Raw genomic sequence first — 20,698 nt, 5'->3', positions numbered from 1 at the left:
CTACAAAGAGAAAGTTCACTGTACTTGTTCACTTGTGACTGCTTTGTTGATAGTAGATTGCAATACTTTCCATAGTTTGCATGAAAGACGCTGACTTGTCTGCAAACATGTGCCATTTACTCTCTGAACTGTAGTGACCTTCAAAGTAAAAGTTGTGTCTTCCGTTACAACCAGCATGTTTCAAAAGGCACAAGTTTTACTTGGAAGGTCGACGTTCTCCGTGTCCAGTTTGTGTCACACTTTTCACAGTGTCACCAGTCGGTGTCTTCCATGCAACAGGACAGAGGTTTTTTTTGTGTACCCTGTATACCTCCGTATGACCAGTTTCACCTGCAGATCTGCTAGCAACCACTAGCCAATCAGTTGGGGAATACACATTTTCCCCTAGTGACCAGTGGTTAATGGCTGATTGCCGACCAGTCTCTAGGCTGGCGTGATTGAGGCTTAATGGAAGTCATTTTCAGTGGAAGCAGGTGACATGAAGCTGCAAACTTGACACTGCATGACAGACTGAGCTGGCCTCGACGCTTTCAGTCCTGTGATAACCGATAAAGCACTGACCACGTTCATGTGTGCACACCCTGGGACGATCAGTGGTGACAAAGCAGGCTATGTCTAGTCTTCATCGCTCATAGTGTGAACATAGCATTACGTGTAGCTAGCATTTAAACTGTTCATTCATTTCAGCTGTACATTAAGCCCATCCAAGGCTCTGACCTCATTAGGACAGTGACTGGTCCAAGCATCTACAGAGTGGGTGAAAGTGTTCAACTTCCAAGTGGAAGATTGATGGGAGACATCCCACCAAAACTGAGGGAATGCTATCGGTGACAGCTGAGCTCTCAGATTTAAACCACTGCGCCGTGTCGGTGAGGTAGGATGGGATCCACCTATGTACACTGCATCAGTGTCAGCTAGTTGATGAGAAACAGCTGCACTGAGGTCCAGGACAGTGAGCATAGACAGCGATCCATCATCTGTAGCATGGAGGTCATTATTCATCTTCACTGGGGCTGAATCTGTGCTGTGTGAAATTTGGAGTCAAATATCTCAGAGATGAGTTTTTAGGTGATCCTGAAGCTGAGATAGCGTGGCCCGCTCTAGGACTGTGTGTGTGTGTGTGCAAAATAGGGCGATAATTACCATCTGACTCATCAAAGGCTTTATCAGTGTTGAAAAAAAGCTATTTATTCCTTTTAGTTCAAACATTTTATCAGTAACTTTAGCTGTTGAGGCACAGCTGCTGCGCTGCTGTCTTTCATTGTCCACTTTGACTGTAATTTGTTGGACAGACAGAAAGCTGCACTGTTGGTACAGCTCAACGATCTGCAGACAGATCAGACTGAACTGTGAAAAATGTGCTGATAAAAAAGATTTAATGCAAAGATCAGGAGTGTGAAGCAGCTTAAAACACTTGTGATCAGGCTGAGCAACAAATGGAAGATTACTGCTGGATGCCAACTGGGACAAAGTCCTCAGAGGTCAGAGGCAACATGAACCCAGAACAAGGAAATGTTAAAGTCCACATTTAATGAAGCATAAAAATGTAAAGCACCATTGTTGGCATACACAGGCTTTGTACACACACATACATCAGTAACAGTCATTTCCAGCTGCATATGTGAACATTTACAGAATGAAGGAGGTGCAGCTGGATCAGTGTTGGCGGTTGGATGAAGTCTCACGTTTGGTTGAAGAGAAAAAAAAGAAAAATCACAGAAAACTCAAAATAGCTCAACAAAGGCAGCAGAGCACGTGGCAGCTGTGAATGGGCTTTATATGGCTTTGTAAAGCTTAGGAGCTATTTATATCTGCAACGTGTAAACTGTGGACAAATGAGAAGAGAATTTAAATCACAACTTCAAGGCTGCTCATCAAATTCCAGCAATGTTTTGAATATCTTATTTGAGTCCTCTTCACAGAACCAGATGAGTCCATGAAAGCATTCCTGCAGGACACATTCAGCCTAATTTTACACAAACACGTCTACAAGCAGTGCTCCAACAAAACTAAGAACTCTCCCCACCCCACTTTCACAGACCTCACACACTAACACACAAACTCGTGTTAGAGATCCAACATGTCTGATTACAGGCTAAAAACAGTATAAACTGCAGAGTTTCCATTTCTGTTTCTACATCTTTAAACACTTCCTGCTTCCATCTGAGTTAGGCTAAACGTGTCCTTCCTTTGTACCTGATACGCTGTAACTGCTTTATAAAAAAACAGGTCCAAATGTTGTAGAAACAGTTCACTGCAGTATTAAAAGGCTGCGTTACACTCGAGTATAAATGTCATAAAAAATATTCAGATCATTACTAACACATGGGCTTTTCTAAATGTACCAAGCAAATATATTAGGTTTTAAATAGATTTCATCAAAAAAACAAAAAAACACTCGGGATCATCTTAAAAAAAAAAAAAAGAAGAAGAAGAAAGAAAAAGCATTTACAGGTGTTTGGCGTGCTGCACCACAGCGAAGGGCAAAGGTCATGTGGTAATAAATAAAAAAAAAAAAGGCTACACACAAACAACAGAAAACCAGCATTACACCGCCGTCTGTCCACTGACGCTTTGTCTCAAAGTGCAGGAAATACAAAGGTTACTGCAGCACGATCGTCCTCAAACCAGCATTTATGGAGTCCACTGCAGGAGAGTCCCAGTAATGAAGAACCACTTCAGGAACCTGCAGGAGTCCAAATGAAGCTCAAAGAGACAAAAAGTTGGGGAAGTCTGGTGGCAGGGTTTGCAGTGCAGAATATTTCCTGCATTACAATCAATTTTAAAAAAAGGCAATTGTTGTTTCGGCACAGCGTGGAGCTACAGGAGCAATCTGCTGATCATGCATCACGTCCAAGTCCAGGCCTCAAAGTCTGAGAACTGCAGAAGATCAACCCCAAAAATCATTATGGTCCTCCTGGCTCGGTACCGTCACAAATTATGCAAAACATCTGCAGCTCTTTGATATGTTCTGACTTTAGATGGAAACAGACAAACTGGAGGAGCTTTTGATTCCTTGGGAAGTTCCTGGACATCAGTCCCTTGAAATACAAGATCTAGGGATCCTTGTTGGAACCTTTCAAGAACTTTCAGAACCATCTTGGAGACACTCTGAGGAACCAGATTAAAGTTCCACTTCTACAAAAGACCAGAGGACACAAGGACCTGGTCCAACAGCTTCAGGCTGCTTCTAACAAACAGGTTGTCAGACTGTGAGCCAGCAGAGCTACTGAACCATCGCCACCAGATTTATTACTAATTTATTCTAAAACATTTCTGCGTGAATCAGTGAGCGACACTGCTGCCCGCTCTGTCTGTCATTTAAGTCTGTGATTAATCATTTCATCTGTAGGGCCTGGCAGAGCCCCAGCAACAAACTCCTCCCCTGGGAAGCCAGGACGAGGAGGTGACAGGCGGCTTTCAGCGTGGAAACTTGTGGGTGTGGTTGGACAGTATTTGTTTAGATTTGTTTGAAGCCGACCGGCTCCAGGTTCAGGTCGGCTGAGGCAAAAGGACAGAGAACGGGACCAATTTGATTGGCTAAACCCAAACTCCAAACCACACCTTCACATCTTTACAGCTTCCCAAAAAGCAGCTCATGCTGCATTTGTAGGAAGTTCAAAATGGGAAACTTTTGTGTTTCTGATTGTAAGAATTAAAGAATAAAAGCATTGATTTAAAATGTTTTTGAAAAAAAAAAAAAAAAAACTACATTCATACTTGTTTCCTGTTTGGACAGATGTTGATTTATTTGATGTTCTAAACTAGTTTCCCAGCGCTCACCTTTAGGCTTCCCCAGATTACAAAACATGAAAATTCTGGAGAGCTGATGTGGTCTCCAATCAGGTGTCTTGGACTCTAGCATTGAAACATCACAGTGAAGGCCACAGGAAGAGGAGGGAACAGAGGTCACGTTTACCAAGTCACTCAGCTGGGCTCGACTGTGTTAGCCTAAAATGTACCTCATGGAGTTTAATAACAAAAGATCCAATCAGAACTATTTATTAGTTGGATATCAACCTGTAAAAGTCACACAGTCTTCCACAACGACTGCCAACTGCTTTAATGTGAAGAAGAGGTTTGGGGCTGGTTAAAAATTCAGCACAGAAAAATCTTTTTTCGCCAGGTAAGTGCAGCGTGCAGCACCTGTCCTGCCACAGTCCATCTGTCCACCAGGTCTGGGTGAGTCGGGTTGGGGTCAGGTCCACCTGAGGTGTGTGGGTAAGGCAGGTGTGGCTCTGGTCCAGTCTGGCAGGTCACACGGTGGTCATGAGTTTAAGAGAACCTGACCTGAACCGGAGGATCTTCTTCTTCAAGTTGTGAGACGCCTTAATCTTGACAAAAGCCTTTGCCTGTGCTGAAGTCATTTCCTGCCCCGTCACCCTGACCCCAGCTCCCCCTAACTGCCCCCGGCCCCTGCCCATGCCACCACCTCCACTCTCCTCAGTATCGCTGGTGGTGGTGCTCCCCTCCACGTACTCCTCCTCGCTTGACTCGCTGTCTCCAAAGCAATTTGTGGTGTAGTTGGACCTCTCGTCCTCACTGGTGTCCACGATGGTGGAGTGAAAGAGTGACGCACACTCGGCTGAGTACTCAGAGTCACTTCCTGCAGCGTAAGAGTACGTGCTGTTCAGCCGCGCTCCGGAGGACGGGTACACGCTGGCTGGAGTGCTGTTAAGCAGCTCCTTTCTCTGACGGCGCTGAGCACGCCTGAATGCCTCGTCATACGGGACCTCCATGATGGCGCGTAACCGCCGGTAATCGTTTCGTTTGTGCTTTGGTTTGGCAACGACCACAACCTGGTCGCGTCCATGGTGATGATGGTGGTGATGATGGTGGTGGTTCCCACTGTAGCAGTGGTGGTTTCCATGGTGATGGTGCTTGGATACACTTGGTCGCATACTGTTTAGTGCTGATGGGGCGTGTCTGTCCAGGACTTGGTCTTCTGGGATGGATGCAGGAAGGCGTTTCATTCTTGAGGAAGCACACCTCTTGGAGACCTTAATGTGGGCGGAGCATCCATCTTCCAGGAACCGGGACCTTTTTGAGCCGGACCTGTGATGGTATTTGTGACCTCTTCTCTCTGGCGGAAGCTCATTGTGTTCAGAGGGCTGACTCGTCTTCACCGATGAGGAGTTCCTCACCTTGACATTCTTGCTGCCACCCTTGCGGAGTTTGTGCTGCTGGGTGGGGATGTACCGGCTATTAACCATGTGACTCCCTCCTCCTTCGCCCGCTGCTTCATCCTGACTCTGGGAGGAAGACCCCAGACTGGTGATCTCCAGCACCGACCTATCACCTTTCTCTGTGGGGCCACCTTGGATGAGCCTCGGGCTGTTTCTGGGAGTACCTGACTGCATTTTGATGACTGGAGCAGATTTCAGGAGCACCTCCTGGTCATGGGGGCAACATGGCTGCTTGGTCTCTTTGGGGGAGGAGTTAGCCTTGGGACTGCCCAGTTCCCTGAAGTCTTTAGGCAGAGTTTTTGTGGACATCACAGAATGATGAAGAACCCCTTTGCTCTTCTTTCTCAGACTGTTGGTGCTGCTGTCGTTGGTGGCAGAGCAGCTGCTCTGTAAGCTGTACTGTTGAGGAGACCCGGACTCACCGCTGCCCCTCCTGAGGCCATTATGCTTCACATCAAGGCTGCCACCTGCGAATACATTCTGGGTCTCTTGCTCCTCGCGTTTACTCTCCACAGACCACTGCCTCTGTGGAGATGAGGTCCCAGCACCTTCTGCTGATGTTCCTCCAGCCGGCCAGGAGGGTTTAAATTCAGATCCCCTCAGAGTCCCAAAACTAGAACTGGGACCAGACAGCTGCCTCACGCAAAGACTGGCCTGCCTAAGGATGCTCTTTGAGGGGTCCGCACTGATGCTGGTCCTGGGTTTGCTGGTCCTGATTGGCTGGGCCCTACGCTGCAGAAGGCCATAGATGTAGCTTTCCAGTCGCTTATGGGAAGGAGTTTGGGAGGAAGAAGAGGAAGAGGAGGCCAGCCAGGAGGAGCTCTGAGATACATGAGGGTCTGAAACAGAGGCAGGAAGAGCCGCAGTGTCTACCTCATCTCTGCCATGGCATCCATAACCCAACATCTGCAGGAAGGCAGGGCTTTGGACCACCACAGCGTGCAGCGGACTTGGGTAGCGGTAAACATCACTGCCGTTTCGGGCCACCAGGTCACAGTGGTATTTAGACTGGGTGTCAGTGGAAAGAAATGAGGAGACTGCATCCACAGTGGGTGGGTTTGGAGCTGACACCGAGCGGCGGACCGTACCAGAAGAAGAAGAGTCATCACAAAGTCCTCCAACCAGGATGTCACACTCCAAACAGCTGGCTGGCTCATCTGGAAACAGAAAGAATGTGACATTAGTGAGCGGATCGGGGGTGTCACACGTGCTAATTTATTTGGCTGAGTGTGTGACGGTGAGCGCACGCTTACACTTCACAGCTTCAAACATAAACAGTGTGAAGCTTATTTTAACGCTGCTGTGTTTGCTAACAGCTGACAGGAAGTTCACGGAGAGCAGAGCCGTTTCCAGGCAGTGCTGCTGTGATGAAACGCTCTGCTGAGTGTGGTAATGACTCTGTTTGGTGCGCTGTGGACGCTCAGGCATTAGTAAGTGGAAAATTCTTTCGGTGGAGACAGTGTGCTGTGAAATGTTAACCCTCCACATCCACCGCTCTCCCTGGAATGGAAACGAAATGACACACATGTCTGAACAGAGCACCCATTTAGATGTTACTCCGTGGGGGCTGCTCACCACTAAAACGCTGTTTATTCACAGTTTAGCAGAATTTTAATAGGATCACAAGCAGCTTAATTCTGGGAACAAAGCTGAAACAGCACAGACACGGTGAGTAAAAACTCCTGAAAACTGACTGCACAGCTGGAAGCTCTGAGGGCAGACGAATCCACCGGGAACACCCACGCTCGCGTATTCTAGTATCAAGTCAAACATGACCAGCGGCTTAATCTGCATCCCTGCACCAACTAAAAAAAGCAGGAAGTAGCTCCGAGTCCGTCTGACATCCTGGATGAAGGCGTGCAGGAATGTAGAGCTACGAGGCATCGACTGAAGCTAAAGCTGTTTATTTACCACCTCACACACCTCCCACACCCCACACACAGATGCCCAAATGGAAATTTTAATGCATATAAAAGCGGATTGCTGGATTTCTTTCCGAGCCTGATGTGTAATGATACTGACACTAAACTATGGAGCGTTTAAGTCCTTTAAGTCCTGCAGGTCTGACGGTCTCATTACACGAAGCTCCACAGACTGGCGTCAGCGTTCCAACCTGCCAGAAACGTTAATGAAGTGTCAGGAATGTTTTTCCCGCTGTGACGCGTCAGAATCTCTGCTGGATTTACTTCCCCGTTCACGTCTGATTGTATCTGCAGCAAACTCTGACTGCGCTGTTTGCTCGTGTCGGCTCATTTCCCTGCTCCGTCCCTCGGGGTTCGTATTTACACAGTGGACAGAAATAATCTTAGAAAAGCAGGAATGAAAAGCAAACTGAGACGGAGACATGCAGACGAGTTCTGGAGTGTCTAAACATGACCATAGAAGGTGACTGTGGAGCATCTGAGGGTGCATTCAGGCTGCGTCGCGGTTCTTCGAGTACTTGTTGCTGCAGATTGGTCGCACAGAGACAGAAATGCGTGGGCGTGTTCACGCTTCTTATCTGATGATATTTTAGTGCCAAGTATGAGCGGAGCCTCGGCTTCAGCCAGAAAGCCTCCAGCACTCCCAGATTTGTTTAAAGGAATCCTCTCTGCTGAGAAAGGAAGCTGTCGGACTCTCAGTGGAGGTTAAAGGTGACGAAGCAGCTCGTTTTCATGCAGGCAGAATGACTGTGGGGTGGTTTTTCAGTCTCATCTGTGATTTGCAGCGTTTGGTATCAGCTCTGTCAGATCCAGATACTCCTCGCTGACACTGAGCACCGGGACTTTAATCTCAGTGTTATTTAACACCGTTAATTACAATAAAATCTACATTACTGCAACGTTCAGGCCTGTTTGGAAGAAGGAAGCTTCAATAATTAGAATCCAGGCTCAAAGCTTGCATACGCACAATAATGTCAGCGCTGCAAACATCCCGACCGTTGCGGCCACCGTTGCTGGAATCGCACAAAACTCGACATGCATGAGAGAAGCCTGCTGTGTCTCAGAAAGACATCAGTGGCACAAGGAAAAGACTCAAGTTTAGTCTGTTTAACATGAGCTACTGTAGCTGTTATTCGAGGAAATGTGTGTCAGTGTGAGGAGGCTGAAAGCTGGAGTCTGCAGTCCTGCTTTAAGAGAAGCGCCAACCTGGAAAACTGGAATATGTTTCACACTGAGCCACAGTAGGCTCAGTGCTCCAGGTTTTCCAGTGGAAGAGCAAATGGAGCCAGATGATAAACTAATAGTGATCATCAGGAACGCGTGAAGAAGAAAACCTGCAACCAATAATCTGAAATTGAAGCTTTTATTGTGAAGGTGACTAGGTGACTGACTCCTTCTGCTGAGTGTGTGTGCCAGTGTGTGTGTATGTATCAGTGTGTTCACACACCAAAGTGACCAAATGGAGCCGAGTTAAGAGCAGAGGTGAGGAGGGAGGGGAGAGGAAGAGGAGCTGTGTGACCTCACAGAGTGTGTCAACAATCAGCTGTTAAACCACAGAGACACACCTGACAGCACCTCTGAACAAACACCTCCAACATCTGCATTGGCTGCAGCAGCTGTTCACATCTGGACTTCCTGTTCATGGCTGATAAACGGTGCCGGCAGACCGTCCAGGAAGCCCAAGCTCCAGATTCAGTCCGTGAAATTATAGGATTTTATTTGGTGTGTGTGAGATGCTCACATACAGTGTGTGGATAACTAAGCTACCTAGCATTAGCTGATAACCCCACTCTTTTGTCCAAATATGGTCACTTCAGGAAACAAACACCGACATGACGGTGCCTTTAAAGCTCCAGCATCAACTTAATGAGAGACGTCCTCGCGATTCCATCTTTTAAGTACAGAGTGTGGAGCGTCGGATACCTGCGGATGGAAGGCGTCCGTCAGCGTCGGCTGTTGAGCAGAAACATTCGCTGAAGACCGAGTTAGATGAGTTGGAGAGCGAGCCGGATGCGGCGTCGCTGAGGTCGTAGAAACCTGAGGGAGAGAGGAAGAGGAGCCGTTTCAGCTGCATCTGTGGGCTTTTAAACTCGCTCTTCAGATATTTTATTACTTCCACAAACATTTTCACTGTGTGGATCAAATTTGCTTTAATGAACCACAAATTTGTGTTTTAAGTTCGACGTCAGGTCGACACTTGGCTTAAAGACTTCATTTAGTTTCAGAATTTTCATTTTTAATCAAAAACTCTATTTTTTATTTACCTTTAGTTTTATTTTTAAGTCATTTTGCTGCTTCACCAAAATTTGACTTTTGATAATCTAAATTTTTACGCTAAAAACATTTCATGCCTTAAATTCAGACTGAAGCATCTTTCTTTAATTTAGTCGCTCGCTTTTTGGTAAAAAAACAAAACAAAGTAACATTTTCAGTTCTGCTCTCAGATTTTTGCTTTACTTAAAAAAAATGGGACTGAAGTTTTGGTTCCCAGTTTTTGACTTATTTATCTCACAAAGGAACAAACAGGCGGTGCTGGTTATTACTGTCATAAAGCCCTGACCTCCACAGCTGCTCTGCATCACAGTCTTTAACACAAACATGTTTTAAATGTCTGAACGCGCACACACACACACACACACACACACACACACACACACACACACACAGGTAAAGTGTACCTGAGCTCGGCCGGCTGTCGGGTTCTGCCTGGTCAGGTGACGTCTCCGTGTCCAATCGCAGGTCACTGATTTGTCGATCGAGCTCCTGCAGCTGACTGATGAGGCCGGCGTCTCTCCTTCGCAGACAGTTCTGATACACAAACACAGGAACGACTCAGATCACACTCGGCAACACAACAACACAGCAATAACTACTGAAAAATAAAGACAGAAGGTGAAATTTGTGACTTTGTGTTTGAAACTAAAACTAATTTTCATTAATATTTGATTTTTTTAATTCATAGAAGACAGTTTATCTGTTTTTCTGAGAGTTTCTTTCAGTTTTTCTCCATTTTTAATCCTGAAACTGACTCCTCACAGTTTTTACAGCTGATTTATGTTTATGTTTGATGGTCTGCATCTGAACTTTAAACTCATTATTTTACTTATTACTATTTTAAACGATTTTTGCACACATGCAGCAAAAGTCCAAGGTCAGATTCTCATTTGCTTAATCCCTAAAAAGTTCATGTTTTCTCTTTAGTCTCAGATTTTTATCTTAAGCTCTAACTCAAGTTCTGTTCCTGTTTTTTCTGTATCTTTTAGGTTTGTAATCTTCCTTTTTTCTTCCTCTCTTTGCATTCAGCTCGTTTCCTGCTTCTCTCTGTTTGCGTCTGATGAAAATCTCTGAATGGTCTTTTCTCCAAACATCAGAGTCCAGATCCCAGACGGGACCTCCGAGGACTTTAATGGTTGTGCAGAGAAGCCCAGACGGACACACACACACACACACACACACACACACACACACACACACCTGAAATGACCAAAAGCTGTTAGTGAACAGACCTGAGATCAGCTGGCGGTTGGCTCGCAGATGAACAAGTTCAGTAACAATAAACAGAAATTAGAGCAGATTAAATACTCAGATTAAACGTGTGCAGGAGACCAGAGCTGATGTGACACCGAATCACGGACCAGACTCAGAGGAGGAAAACTGGCCCTGATTGGTCAGGTTTAAAACCTTCCGAGGAGAAACAGCAGCTCTGACCACAAAGGCTGGACCTCGATGGGAAACGTGAGCTCCCAAACAGCTGCGACGCTGAGAAAAGCTCGAAATACAGACTGAAGCAGAGATGTGTGAATCATTGAAAGAAAATCTGATGCCACGTTTACAGGAAAGCCCTTATCTTTGGTCTGAGGGCAGAGGCACTGAAGGTCAGAGGTCAGAGATACCAAACATGCCGGATGGTCCAGGCTGCCAAACTTCAGACCGTAAAGATTACTGATGGACTGCTGGTGTGTGTGAACAGGAAGCAGCTCAGATTTTTCAGCTCCTAATAATTACCTGCCTGAAGAGCTGCAGTTGATTTTAGGACATCCACAATCATCCTAAAAAGAATTTTGTCAAATTAAAACATCCTGAATCAGCCTTTAAAGATAAACACTTCAGTTTGAAGAAACTTTAATTTTTTAACGGTGGCTGCTGCAAGAAAAGTCGCAATTTATTCCCATTTCATTCTGACTCTGACAAAAACATGAAGCTGTAAACAGAGACTGAAGTAACAACCTGCTAATCAGCAGCACACACACACACACACACACACACACACACACACACACACACACACACACACACACACACACACACACACACGCGTGTGCACAGGCTGAGGCAGCCCCTCCCCCGGCTCCAATGGAAAACATGCGGGTTATGCGGCGCTGCTGCAGGTCATGTGCTGCATTCCTGCGACAGAGCTGCTGCAGAGGAACCCAAACACACAGCTGCTGCAGGGAACGCTGTCATCGATAATCGCTGATACACCATCAATACATGATCAATCATAAAAGATCACTGGTGTGTGTGTGTGTGTGTGTGTGTGTGTGTGGCTGAAGATCAGCTTCATGTTCAACCTCCAACTGTTTCCTCCATCAGCTGACATCTGACCTCATGCTCCACCCACCCACACTGCAGCTGAGTCCCAGCAGGAAGTGAGGTCACACGCATGCTCTTCCTGTCTAAAGCTGGCAGCCTGACCTTTGCCCTCCCCTCATGCTTGCAGGTCTTATTTTAGCCACCTTGGAGGTTGATCAGGTGAGCAGTGACACCCTGTGCAGCAGGTTGCTGTGTTGATGACATCATCACATGGTGATGATGTCACCATGTGACCATGTGATGTCACCAGCTTTGTAAGTGCATAGTGACATTTCACATCAAACAGGATGGAGCGGGTGGTGTAACGTGTCCGTTGAATCGATCGCCTCGCTCAGGATGAGAACAGAGAAGTGTCACGCCCATTTTTTTACAGGTGAGCAGGGCAGGAAGTCAGGCGCAGGAACAGTGTAGAGACTCTTTCAAAATAAATGACCCTGTGCATGCTTCTGAAACGCTCCTGATGGGATCTGGAGGTTGGACTCAAACTGTCGGAAACACGACGGTGGTTTCTCACAGAAATAAACACCAACACTCAATAATATCCAGATATGATTTTTGGCCCAGATCACCTCCTGTTTGATTAGAATCAGTCTTCATGTAGATGCAGTCCTGTCTGCTCCTTCCACTTTTTGAAATTACCCTGGCACACATTTAAAGCGCCTCTGTTAGGCTGTTCCAGGCATAGGCCTTCAAAATAAAAGCCTGCCTCTGCCCCACTCTGAGAGGATTCACTGTCATGTTGTTCCAATAAAGACTGAAGAGCAGCTCTGAATCAAGAACTCGTGACTCTGAGCTGGAAACGTTCCCGTTCTTTCTGGTTTAATGTGCAGCAGCAGGAGCTCCATTTAAAGCGTCTCTGCACAGCGTCCACCCTTCCCAGTGTTTAAGCTCCTGCTCCCACATTTATTAATTCAATGAGAAAATGTATCTGACACCAGAAATCTCCTTAGCAGGAGCGTCCCGATCAATAACAGTGACCCAGAGGGAGGAAAAGTGGCCGCCACAAACCGATCAGCCAACCAGGCCACGGCGTCGGCCCCAGCTGGACATGGTCTGATGGTAAAAACGGCACAACAAACTGACAGATTACTGCAATAAACAGCAGCATCTTTGATTTCTACTGCAACAGCTGATCAACAGCTGATTTATCTGTGACCAACAACATTTTTACTTACAATGATCTCCATGTAAAGCAAGATTACTGTAATCACATTACTCTGTAACTCAGTAATCAGCTCCTGCTTCCGGCACCTGGAGCTCTACAACTCCGAGCCCACAGCAGGTTTCTGTTCCTGCAGGAGCATCACTGCAGCAGTCGCCGTGAGGTGTCTCTGAGCTGCTGTCAGCTTTGTGCTCAGACTCAAACATCTCAGAAGGGCGTCTGTGTGGGACTACAGACTCTGGTTCAAAGTCAAAGTAACGTGATGGTTTCTCTTCTCCAGTGAGTAACTAAGTAACCTGACACATTACTTAAAAAGAAAAAAAAAGAATTGTGTAAAGTATTGTAAAGTATTGTGTAACACATCGGGCTTTTAATGCTGACCTGTGAGCAGGTTCAGACCTCTCAGGAATGTTCTCATTGAGAAAACATCAATTAAAGTCCAACAGAGACTTCCTGCAGACGTCCCCAAAGCTGAAACTTTCTTCACTTTGGAAATATTGTTCAACCAAGAAAAGATGTCAGCTGACAGTTATTCAGGTGTTTGCTGGATCTTAATACGAGAAGATCAAAACGTCTGCATCAGACAAAGAAGCTTCGTTCTTCATTTATGAGAAAAACAGCCGCACACGTATATAAGGGGACGCTGTTAACACGAGGAGTTTGCACTTTGGCTTGGTAACATCACTCTGCACATATCACAGCACCAAAGATAATGCCAAAACATGCCAGAGCAGGTGACGCTATAACCTTTACTGCATAGAAATGTCAGCAGATCAGAAGCCTCCAAACAATAACATGGCGCTCAGTCTGATGTCCAAAAAGGAAGTGAACGCACACCCCTTAAATCTCTGTTTACTCGTCCACGCATTCAGGCAGACAGCTTCGTCATGGAAGCTTAAACGTCACCGAGGTGTGGCCGAAAAACCACAATGCAGTAACACTAATACAAGCAGTACCACACACAGTAACACTTCACTCAGTCCTTTGTCCTGAAAGAAACAGCTGAAGGAGCTGCTAGGAGATGAGGGCATAGGTCATGGTTCAAAGTTACTGGGATGCTCTGGATCTGACCCGGTTATGGGAGCCTGGGATCAAAGAGCACTGTTATCTGCTGGGACTGGCTCAGTCTGAACTGTTCTCTGAGTTTTTTCTGGAATCATCTGATTTTTAGCAGCTGAGTCAGCGGGCTTGTCCCTCCTGCACCACCGACTCTCTGAGTGCTCGTTTGCGTCTCAGCTGCTCCGTCAGAGCTGAAAGTTGATCTGCAGAGTTTCCAGCAGCTCGCAGGAATCTCCATTTGTTCCTGTTCTAAACGGAGAGAGGAGGCGGTGGTGGGGGATGTGGTGAGGTGGGGCGGGGTGGGGTGGGGGGTCACTAATGCGATCCAGATTGTGGGGAAGAGCTTCAGCTGCAGGACAGACAGCAAACAAACACGACCAGTACAGAAATCTGACCTGGGAACAGACTGTTGAAGCAGATCAGAGATCAGGTTTACATGAACAACAAGAATAACACTGATCCTGTACATGAAGCTGGAGAGAGGAGAAACATCAGCGAGGGACATGCAGGAGAGCTCAGAGGTTTCTCTCAAGCGCCCACATTTCCAGACTTCTTAACGTGCATCTAAACGTCCCGTGACCCTGCAGATGAAGCTGAGGCTCTTCCTCCCTCTGCACCTCCTCTGTCCTGTTTGACTTCACACCCACTCCACTTCAAAGCTCTCACGCCGACGTGTCACAGAACGGAGACAGCAGCTGGCAGTCAGGAAGTGTCCTCAGCAGAAATCAGAGCAAAGCCCGAGTCTGTTCAAACATATTCATTCAGCTTCAGCTTCACTTCCAGGACAGAAACAGTCAGTTAGAGCCCACTTCCTGTTTTGCTCCATCCCAGCCTGGAAGTTTGAATGTCTCTGATGTCTAAGCGGCATGTAAACATGTCTCCGGATGATTTCAGGGAGTCTGACTGAGAGCAGCTCTTTGGTTTCACCTTGACTGCAGCATCAGGTGAAGCTGCGTTCCTGCTCCTGAGTTTGTGTCTGTGAAGCTCTGTGATGGTGCAGAACAAAGAATTGTAATGATTAAATGCAGAGTGGAGTATAAACAAAGTAAATAAGGTGAATGAGAAACAGTGCATTATGTGAACCCCCCAGCAGACTAGGCCTATAGCAGCATAACTAAGGGATGGCTCAGGGTCACCTGATCCAGCCCTAACTATAAGCTTTATCATAAAGGAAAGTTTTAAGCCTAATCTTAAAAATAGAGAGGGTGTCTGTCTCCCGAATCCAAGCTGGAAGCTGGTTCCACAGAAGAGGCGCCTGAAAGCTGAAGGCTCTGCCTCCCATTCTACTCTTAAGTATCCGAGGAACCACAAGTAAGCCAGCAGTCTGAGAGCGAAGTGCTCTGTTGGGGTGATATGGTACTATGAGGTCTTTGAGATAAGATGGTGCCTGATTATTCAAGACCTTGTAGGTGAGGAGAAGAATTTTAAATTCTATTCTAGATTTAACAGGGAGCCAATGAAGAGAAGCCAATATGGGAGAAATATGCTCTCTCTTTCTAGTCCCTGTCAGTACTCTAGCTGCAGCATTTTGGATCAGCTGAAGGCTTTTCAGGGAGCTTTTAGGACAGCCTGATAATAATGAATTACAATAATCCAGCCTAGAAGTAATAAATGCATGAATTAGCTTTTCAGGGAGCTTTTAGGACAGCCTGATAATAATGAATTACAATAATCCAGCCTAGAAGTAATAAATGCATGAATTAGCTTTTCAGCATCACTCTGAGAAAGGATGTTTCTAATTTTAGAAATATTGCACAAATGCAAAAAAGCGGTCCTACATATTTGTTTAATATGTGCATTGAAGGACATATCCTGGTCAAAAATGACTCCAAGATTTCTCACAGTGTTACTGGAGGCCAAAGTAATGCCATCCAGAGTAAGTATCTGGTTAGACACCATGTTTCTAAGATTTGTGGGGCCGAGAACAAGAATTTCAGTTTTATCTGAATTTAGAAGCAGGAAATTAGAGGTCATCCAGGCCTTAATATCTTTAAGACATTCCTGCAGTTTAACTAATTGATGTGTGTCATCTGGCTTCATTGATAGGTAAAGCTGAGTATCATCTGCATAACAATGAAAATTGATGCAGTGCTTTCTAATAATACTGCCTAAGGGAAGCATGTATAATGTAAATAAAATTGGTCCTAGCACAGAACCCTGTGGAACTCCATAATTAACCTTAGTGTGTGAAGAAGACTCCCCCTTTACATGAACAAATTAGAGTCTATGAGATAAATATGATTCAAACCACTGCAGTGCAGTACCTTTAATACCTATAGTATGCTCTAATCTCTGTAATAAAATGTTATGGTCAACAGTATCAAAAGCTGCACTGAGGTCCAACAGGACAAGAACAGAGATGAGTCCACTGTCAGAGGCTCTAAGAAGATCATTTGTAACCTTCACTAATGCTGTTTCTGTACTGTGATGAATTCTGAAACCTGACTGAAACTCTTCAAATAAACCGTTCCTCTGCAGATGATCAGTTAGCTGTTTTACAACTACTCTTTCAAGAATCTTTGAGAGAAAAGGAAGGTTGGAGATTGGCCTATAATTAGCTAAGACAGCTGGGTCAGTGATGGCTTTTTAAGCAGAGGTTTAATTACAGCCACCTTGAAGGTCTGTGGTACATAGCCAACTAATAAAGACTGATTGATCATTTTTAAGATTGAAGCATCAATAATTGGAAAGACTTCTTTGAACAGTCTAGTAGGAATGGGATCTAACAAACATGTTGCTGGTTTGGAGGAAGTAACTATTGAAGTTAACTCTGAAAGATCAACTGGAGCAAAAGAGTCTAAACAAATACCAGCAGTGCTGAAAGCAGCCGAACATGAAGAATAATCTTTGAGATGTTTATGAATAATTTTTTCTCTAATGTCTAAAATTTTATTTGTTAAGAAATCCATGAAGTCACTACTAGTTAACGTGAAAGGAATACTCGGCTCTACAGAGCTCTGACTCTTTGTCAGCCTGGCTACAGTGCTGAAAAGAAACCTGGGGTTGTTCTTATTTTCTTCAATTAATGATGAATAGTAAGATGTCCTAGCTTTACGGAGGGCTTTTTTATAGAGCAACAAACTCTTTTTCCAGGCTAAATGAGCATCTTCTAATTTAGTGAGACGCCATTCCCTCTCCAGCTTTCGGGTTATCTGCTTTAAGCTGTGCGTTTGTGAATTATACCACGGAGTCAGGCACTTCTGATTTGAAGCTTTCCTTTTCAGAGGAGCCACAGTATCCAAAGTTGTAGTGAAACTTGAAAAAGTGCGACATAAAGTGGAAAAAGAATGTTTCCCTTCAAAGTAAAAGCTTTACTGCTGAAACCAAGGCATTTTGAAAGGTACAACTTTTACTTTGAAGGCAACAGTATGTGATTCTGGGTTGTGTTGTCCCTTTTACACTTTGACTGCTGATTGGTGAGTACAAGTGTGCATCTTTCATACAAACTACAGGCAACCGCAGCTACCTGTGAGTGACCAAAGCAACCATATGGGTGCTTTCAGTGCAACAGTGTGTTTCCAGTCAGCAACCACTCACCAACCGGTTGGGGAATGAACATTTTTTTCGGTTACTGGGGGGTTGCTGCCCGGTCTGCGCACCTAAGGACTCAGGCCCACCGGGCTGGAGTCTATCCCAGCTGACACAGCAACTTGTGGGCCGGTGCAGATGTGCTTCACTTCCAGCTCTGACCTCAGTAACACCCTCCTGGTGGGTTTATGGTCTCAGTCACTCAGTTCAGGTCGTAATGGATAAAACAGGAAAGAAGGAGGATTATGCAGGTATGCAGGTGGTTTCACTGTCAGCTCCTCCTCTCACTCGTCACATCATCTTCAAACACCAGGATGGTGAAAAAACCACCACTGGAGCCACGCCCATCTTTTATACTATCTATGTGTACACCTGGACAGGTGACCAGCCTATCACAAGGCCAACACAGAGAGGCAACGATCACACATCTGAACCTACTGGTTGATACAGACAGACTTCAGAACAACGCAAGCAGTGATGTTGCTGTCAATGAGACAACAGAGCAACGCTGCAGAAAAAACTCAGAGATGGAAATCTTTATTTCAGCTCTCAGTGCACCTCCACGGGTTCAGTTCAGGTGTAGCTCCGCCCCACAGCCCAATGAAGAAGACACAACTGCTCCGACAGGAGACTGATGTCCTAATCTGTGATTGGTCGGTAGTGATCTTCATGCGTGAGGAACAAACTCAGCAAGGAGCTGACTTAACCTGTAAACACAACCTGCTCCAGACCAGGTGATTGGCTTCAGTCACAAAACACACACACACACACACACACACACACACACACACACACACACACACACACACACACACACACACACAATCCTGGAATCATTCAAATTCCCAGCATCCTCTCTGAGCTGCAGGGACACCGGATCAGACTGGAGGAGCTAATTACAGTGAAGTATAAACCCTCCTCCACCTCCTGACACACACACACACACACACACACTGATTAAAACCGTGCAAGTTCATTATCCATGACCTCATCGTCTTTACAGACTTCCACACGTTTATTATCCGACAGGAAAGACTCAGACTGATGATGAAAACGAGAAGAACAAGACTCCAAATGGACCCCTGCTGATCTCCATCACTTTAAACCTGCTGAACCTCAGAGAAGCCTCTGGGCCTCACAGTGACGCAGAATTCAGGAGGACGGGGAAAACCATCACACTCAGGAGAACATCAGAAGTTTGTTTCTCATAAATGTAATAAATGATCTCCATGGAGACACTCAGAGTCGGCTCAGGTCTGCCTGAGGAGTTCCTCAGGGCTCTGTGCTCGGTCCTCTTCTCATTTCTGTCTCTGTTTTACGTCCAAGTGAGTTTCCGTCTCCTCCTCTGTGCCGTCAGATGACATTAAAACAGTTTTATGTCATGTGAATGCAGATTTTTTTTTAAGCTGAAAATCTGAAACAATTTTCTGGAGTTTTCAGCCCCATCCAGCAGGTTCCATCACCAGCTTCAGCCTAATTACCTTTTAATTATTTAATAAATATATTTAATTATTAAATAATAACAAATAAATAAATAAAGCTGGAATGTGGAGTTCAGCATAATAAAATTATTTAGTTTGTGTTTTTTCCTGAATATTATAATAAAAGCAGGGCGTGTCCTCAAGAATCAATATTTTATTTAATCTTAAGATACTTTTAAAATTTTATACACCAAACTTTTTATGAAACATTCAGAAAAGTGAAAAAGCTGCTGGGACACTGAAGCTTTAAATGTGATGGGAGACATTTTTAATTAAAGCACTTAAACTGATGAGTTTTCAGTGATATTCATAAAGCCCGCCTGTGACTGATGATTATTTTAATACTGAATAATCTGCTGATTACTTTACTGATTGTAATGACTGAGTGTGTGACACTCCAGGTTTCTTGATTTTACAAGAAGACACCGGAAGCTTTAGAGTTAAAACTCAGATGTTTCATTCATCATTGAAATCGATTGTTTTCGAGGTTCTACTCTAAGCTGAAGCTCCGTGCACCTGCAGATTGCTGATCGATCACTGATCTGTGATCAGCAACTAACAGCAATCAGACTCCCTGAAGACGAGTAGCTGCAGCTCTGCCTCCCTCCAGGTGTAAATTTACCTCGTACACTCGTTCAGGCTGACCCATGCCTGCACGCCTGAGTGCGGGGTCAGAGGTCAGAGGTCACAGACAGACACACAGGTGAGGACCTACCAGCTGTTTCCTGAGCAGCAGTATGTTCTCCTCCAGCAGCTTCTCCTCTGAGCTCAACTGAGCCTCCCTCCGCCGCTCCTCCTCCTCATCCTCCTCCTCCTCCTGCGGCTCCCGGAGGTCCAGCGCCGCTCGGACCAGCACTTCCTGCCGCCGCCGCAGGAGCTCCAGCTCCCCGAGCCCGGACACGGAAGCCTCCAGCCGCTCCCGGACCGCCGTTCTGTCCCGCCTGCAGGGACCGGACAGCAGCATCTCCCCCCCGCAGTCCGAATCGCTCTGAGCTCAGGGCAGGAGCATCCCGCGGAAATACACCTGGTGAGCTCACCTGGATCCCTCACCTCAGAAGACCCGGTGCGCAAACCAAACACCCCCGCCCCCCCCTTCCTCCCTCCTTCAAGAAGCGGTCCAGCTCAGATCCTGCTCTCCTCTGAAGCCCCGCGTATCAACCGGTGGTTTAACGGTCCACCCGCGGGAAGACGGCTCCAAGTAATCCGGTCGGTGGCTCCGGGCGCTCCTCAAGTGCGTCTTCAGGTAGTTCCCAGCATGCTCTGGGGCCGCGGCGTGAGAAGAACCGAAGGAAGCCGCAGTGATCCCGCTGAGCTCCGAGCCACTGCCGCTGCTCCCGTGCACGGATCCACACTGACGGTCAGCCTCACTGCGAGCCACTAAACCCCGCCCCCTGCGCGGCGTGACAAGCACCCACCACGCGCTTCCTGCCCTGCTCTTCAAAATAAAACTATTCTTTAAAAACATTTTACACTGCATAAAGAGACCGTTTAATAATAACCACAGTTATAATGTAAGTTTAAATAATGACAACATTTAAAAATGTTGCAGTCGCGTCAGTCGTTTTAAAGATTAAAAAGAGGGAAATGAAGGTTTAGAGACCGCAAAAAACAAATAAACATCAGCGGTCAGTGGGTGAGAACAGCTGAGAGAAACATGAATGTTTGTATAGAAACAGATCATCAAAATCACAGCGAGCAATACGAAAGAAAGTTGATTAACTGCAAATATTCAGATTTATTCAATCAGGCTGAAATAATTTGATGGGA

At 45.8% G+C, this 20,698-nt stretch overlaps 1 protein-coding gene across 1 annotated transcript; it reads right to left on the bottom strand.

Annotated features, from left to right (window-relative positions):
• Nucleotides 1-1,515: 1,515 nt before the first annotated feature.
• dact1 (dishevelled-binding antagonist of beta-catenin 1) lies at nucleotides 1,516-20,289 on the bottom strand. The gene is made up of 4 exons (XM_030719476.1): nucleotides 19,647-20,289; nucleotides 9,787-9,916; nucleotides 9,032-9,145; nucleotides 1,516-6,343 (listed from the first exon to the last, which is right to left on the bottom strand). The coding sequence occupies exons 1-4, from the start codon at nucleotides 19,893-19,895 to the stop codon at nucleotides 4,257-4,259; spliced, it is 2,580 nt and encodes an 859-aa protein (XP_030575336.1). The 5' UTR covers nucleotides 19,896-20,289; the 3' UTR covers nucleotides 1,516-4,256.
• Between the last annotated feature and the right edge of the window lie 409 nt (nucleotides 20,290-20,698).

Source organism: Archocentrus centrarchus, chromosome 22 (assembly GCF_007364275.1).
Source record: "Archocentrus centrarchus isolate MPI-CPG fArcCen1 chromosome 22, fArcCen1, whole genome shotgun sequence".
NCBI lineage: Eukaryota > Metazoa > Chordata > Actinopteri > Cichliformes > Cichlidae > Archocentrus > Archocentrus centrarchus.
Note: the sequence above shows the minus strand (reverse complement) of the source record. Positions and strands in the feature narration are given on the sequence as shown.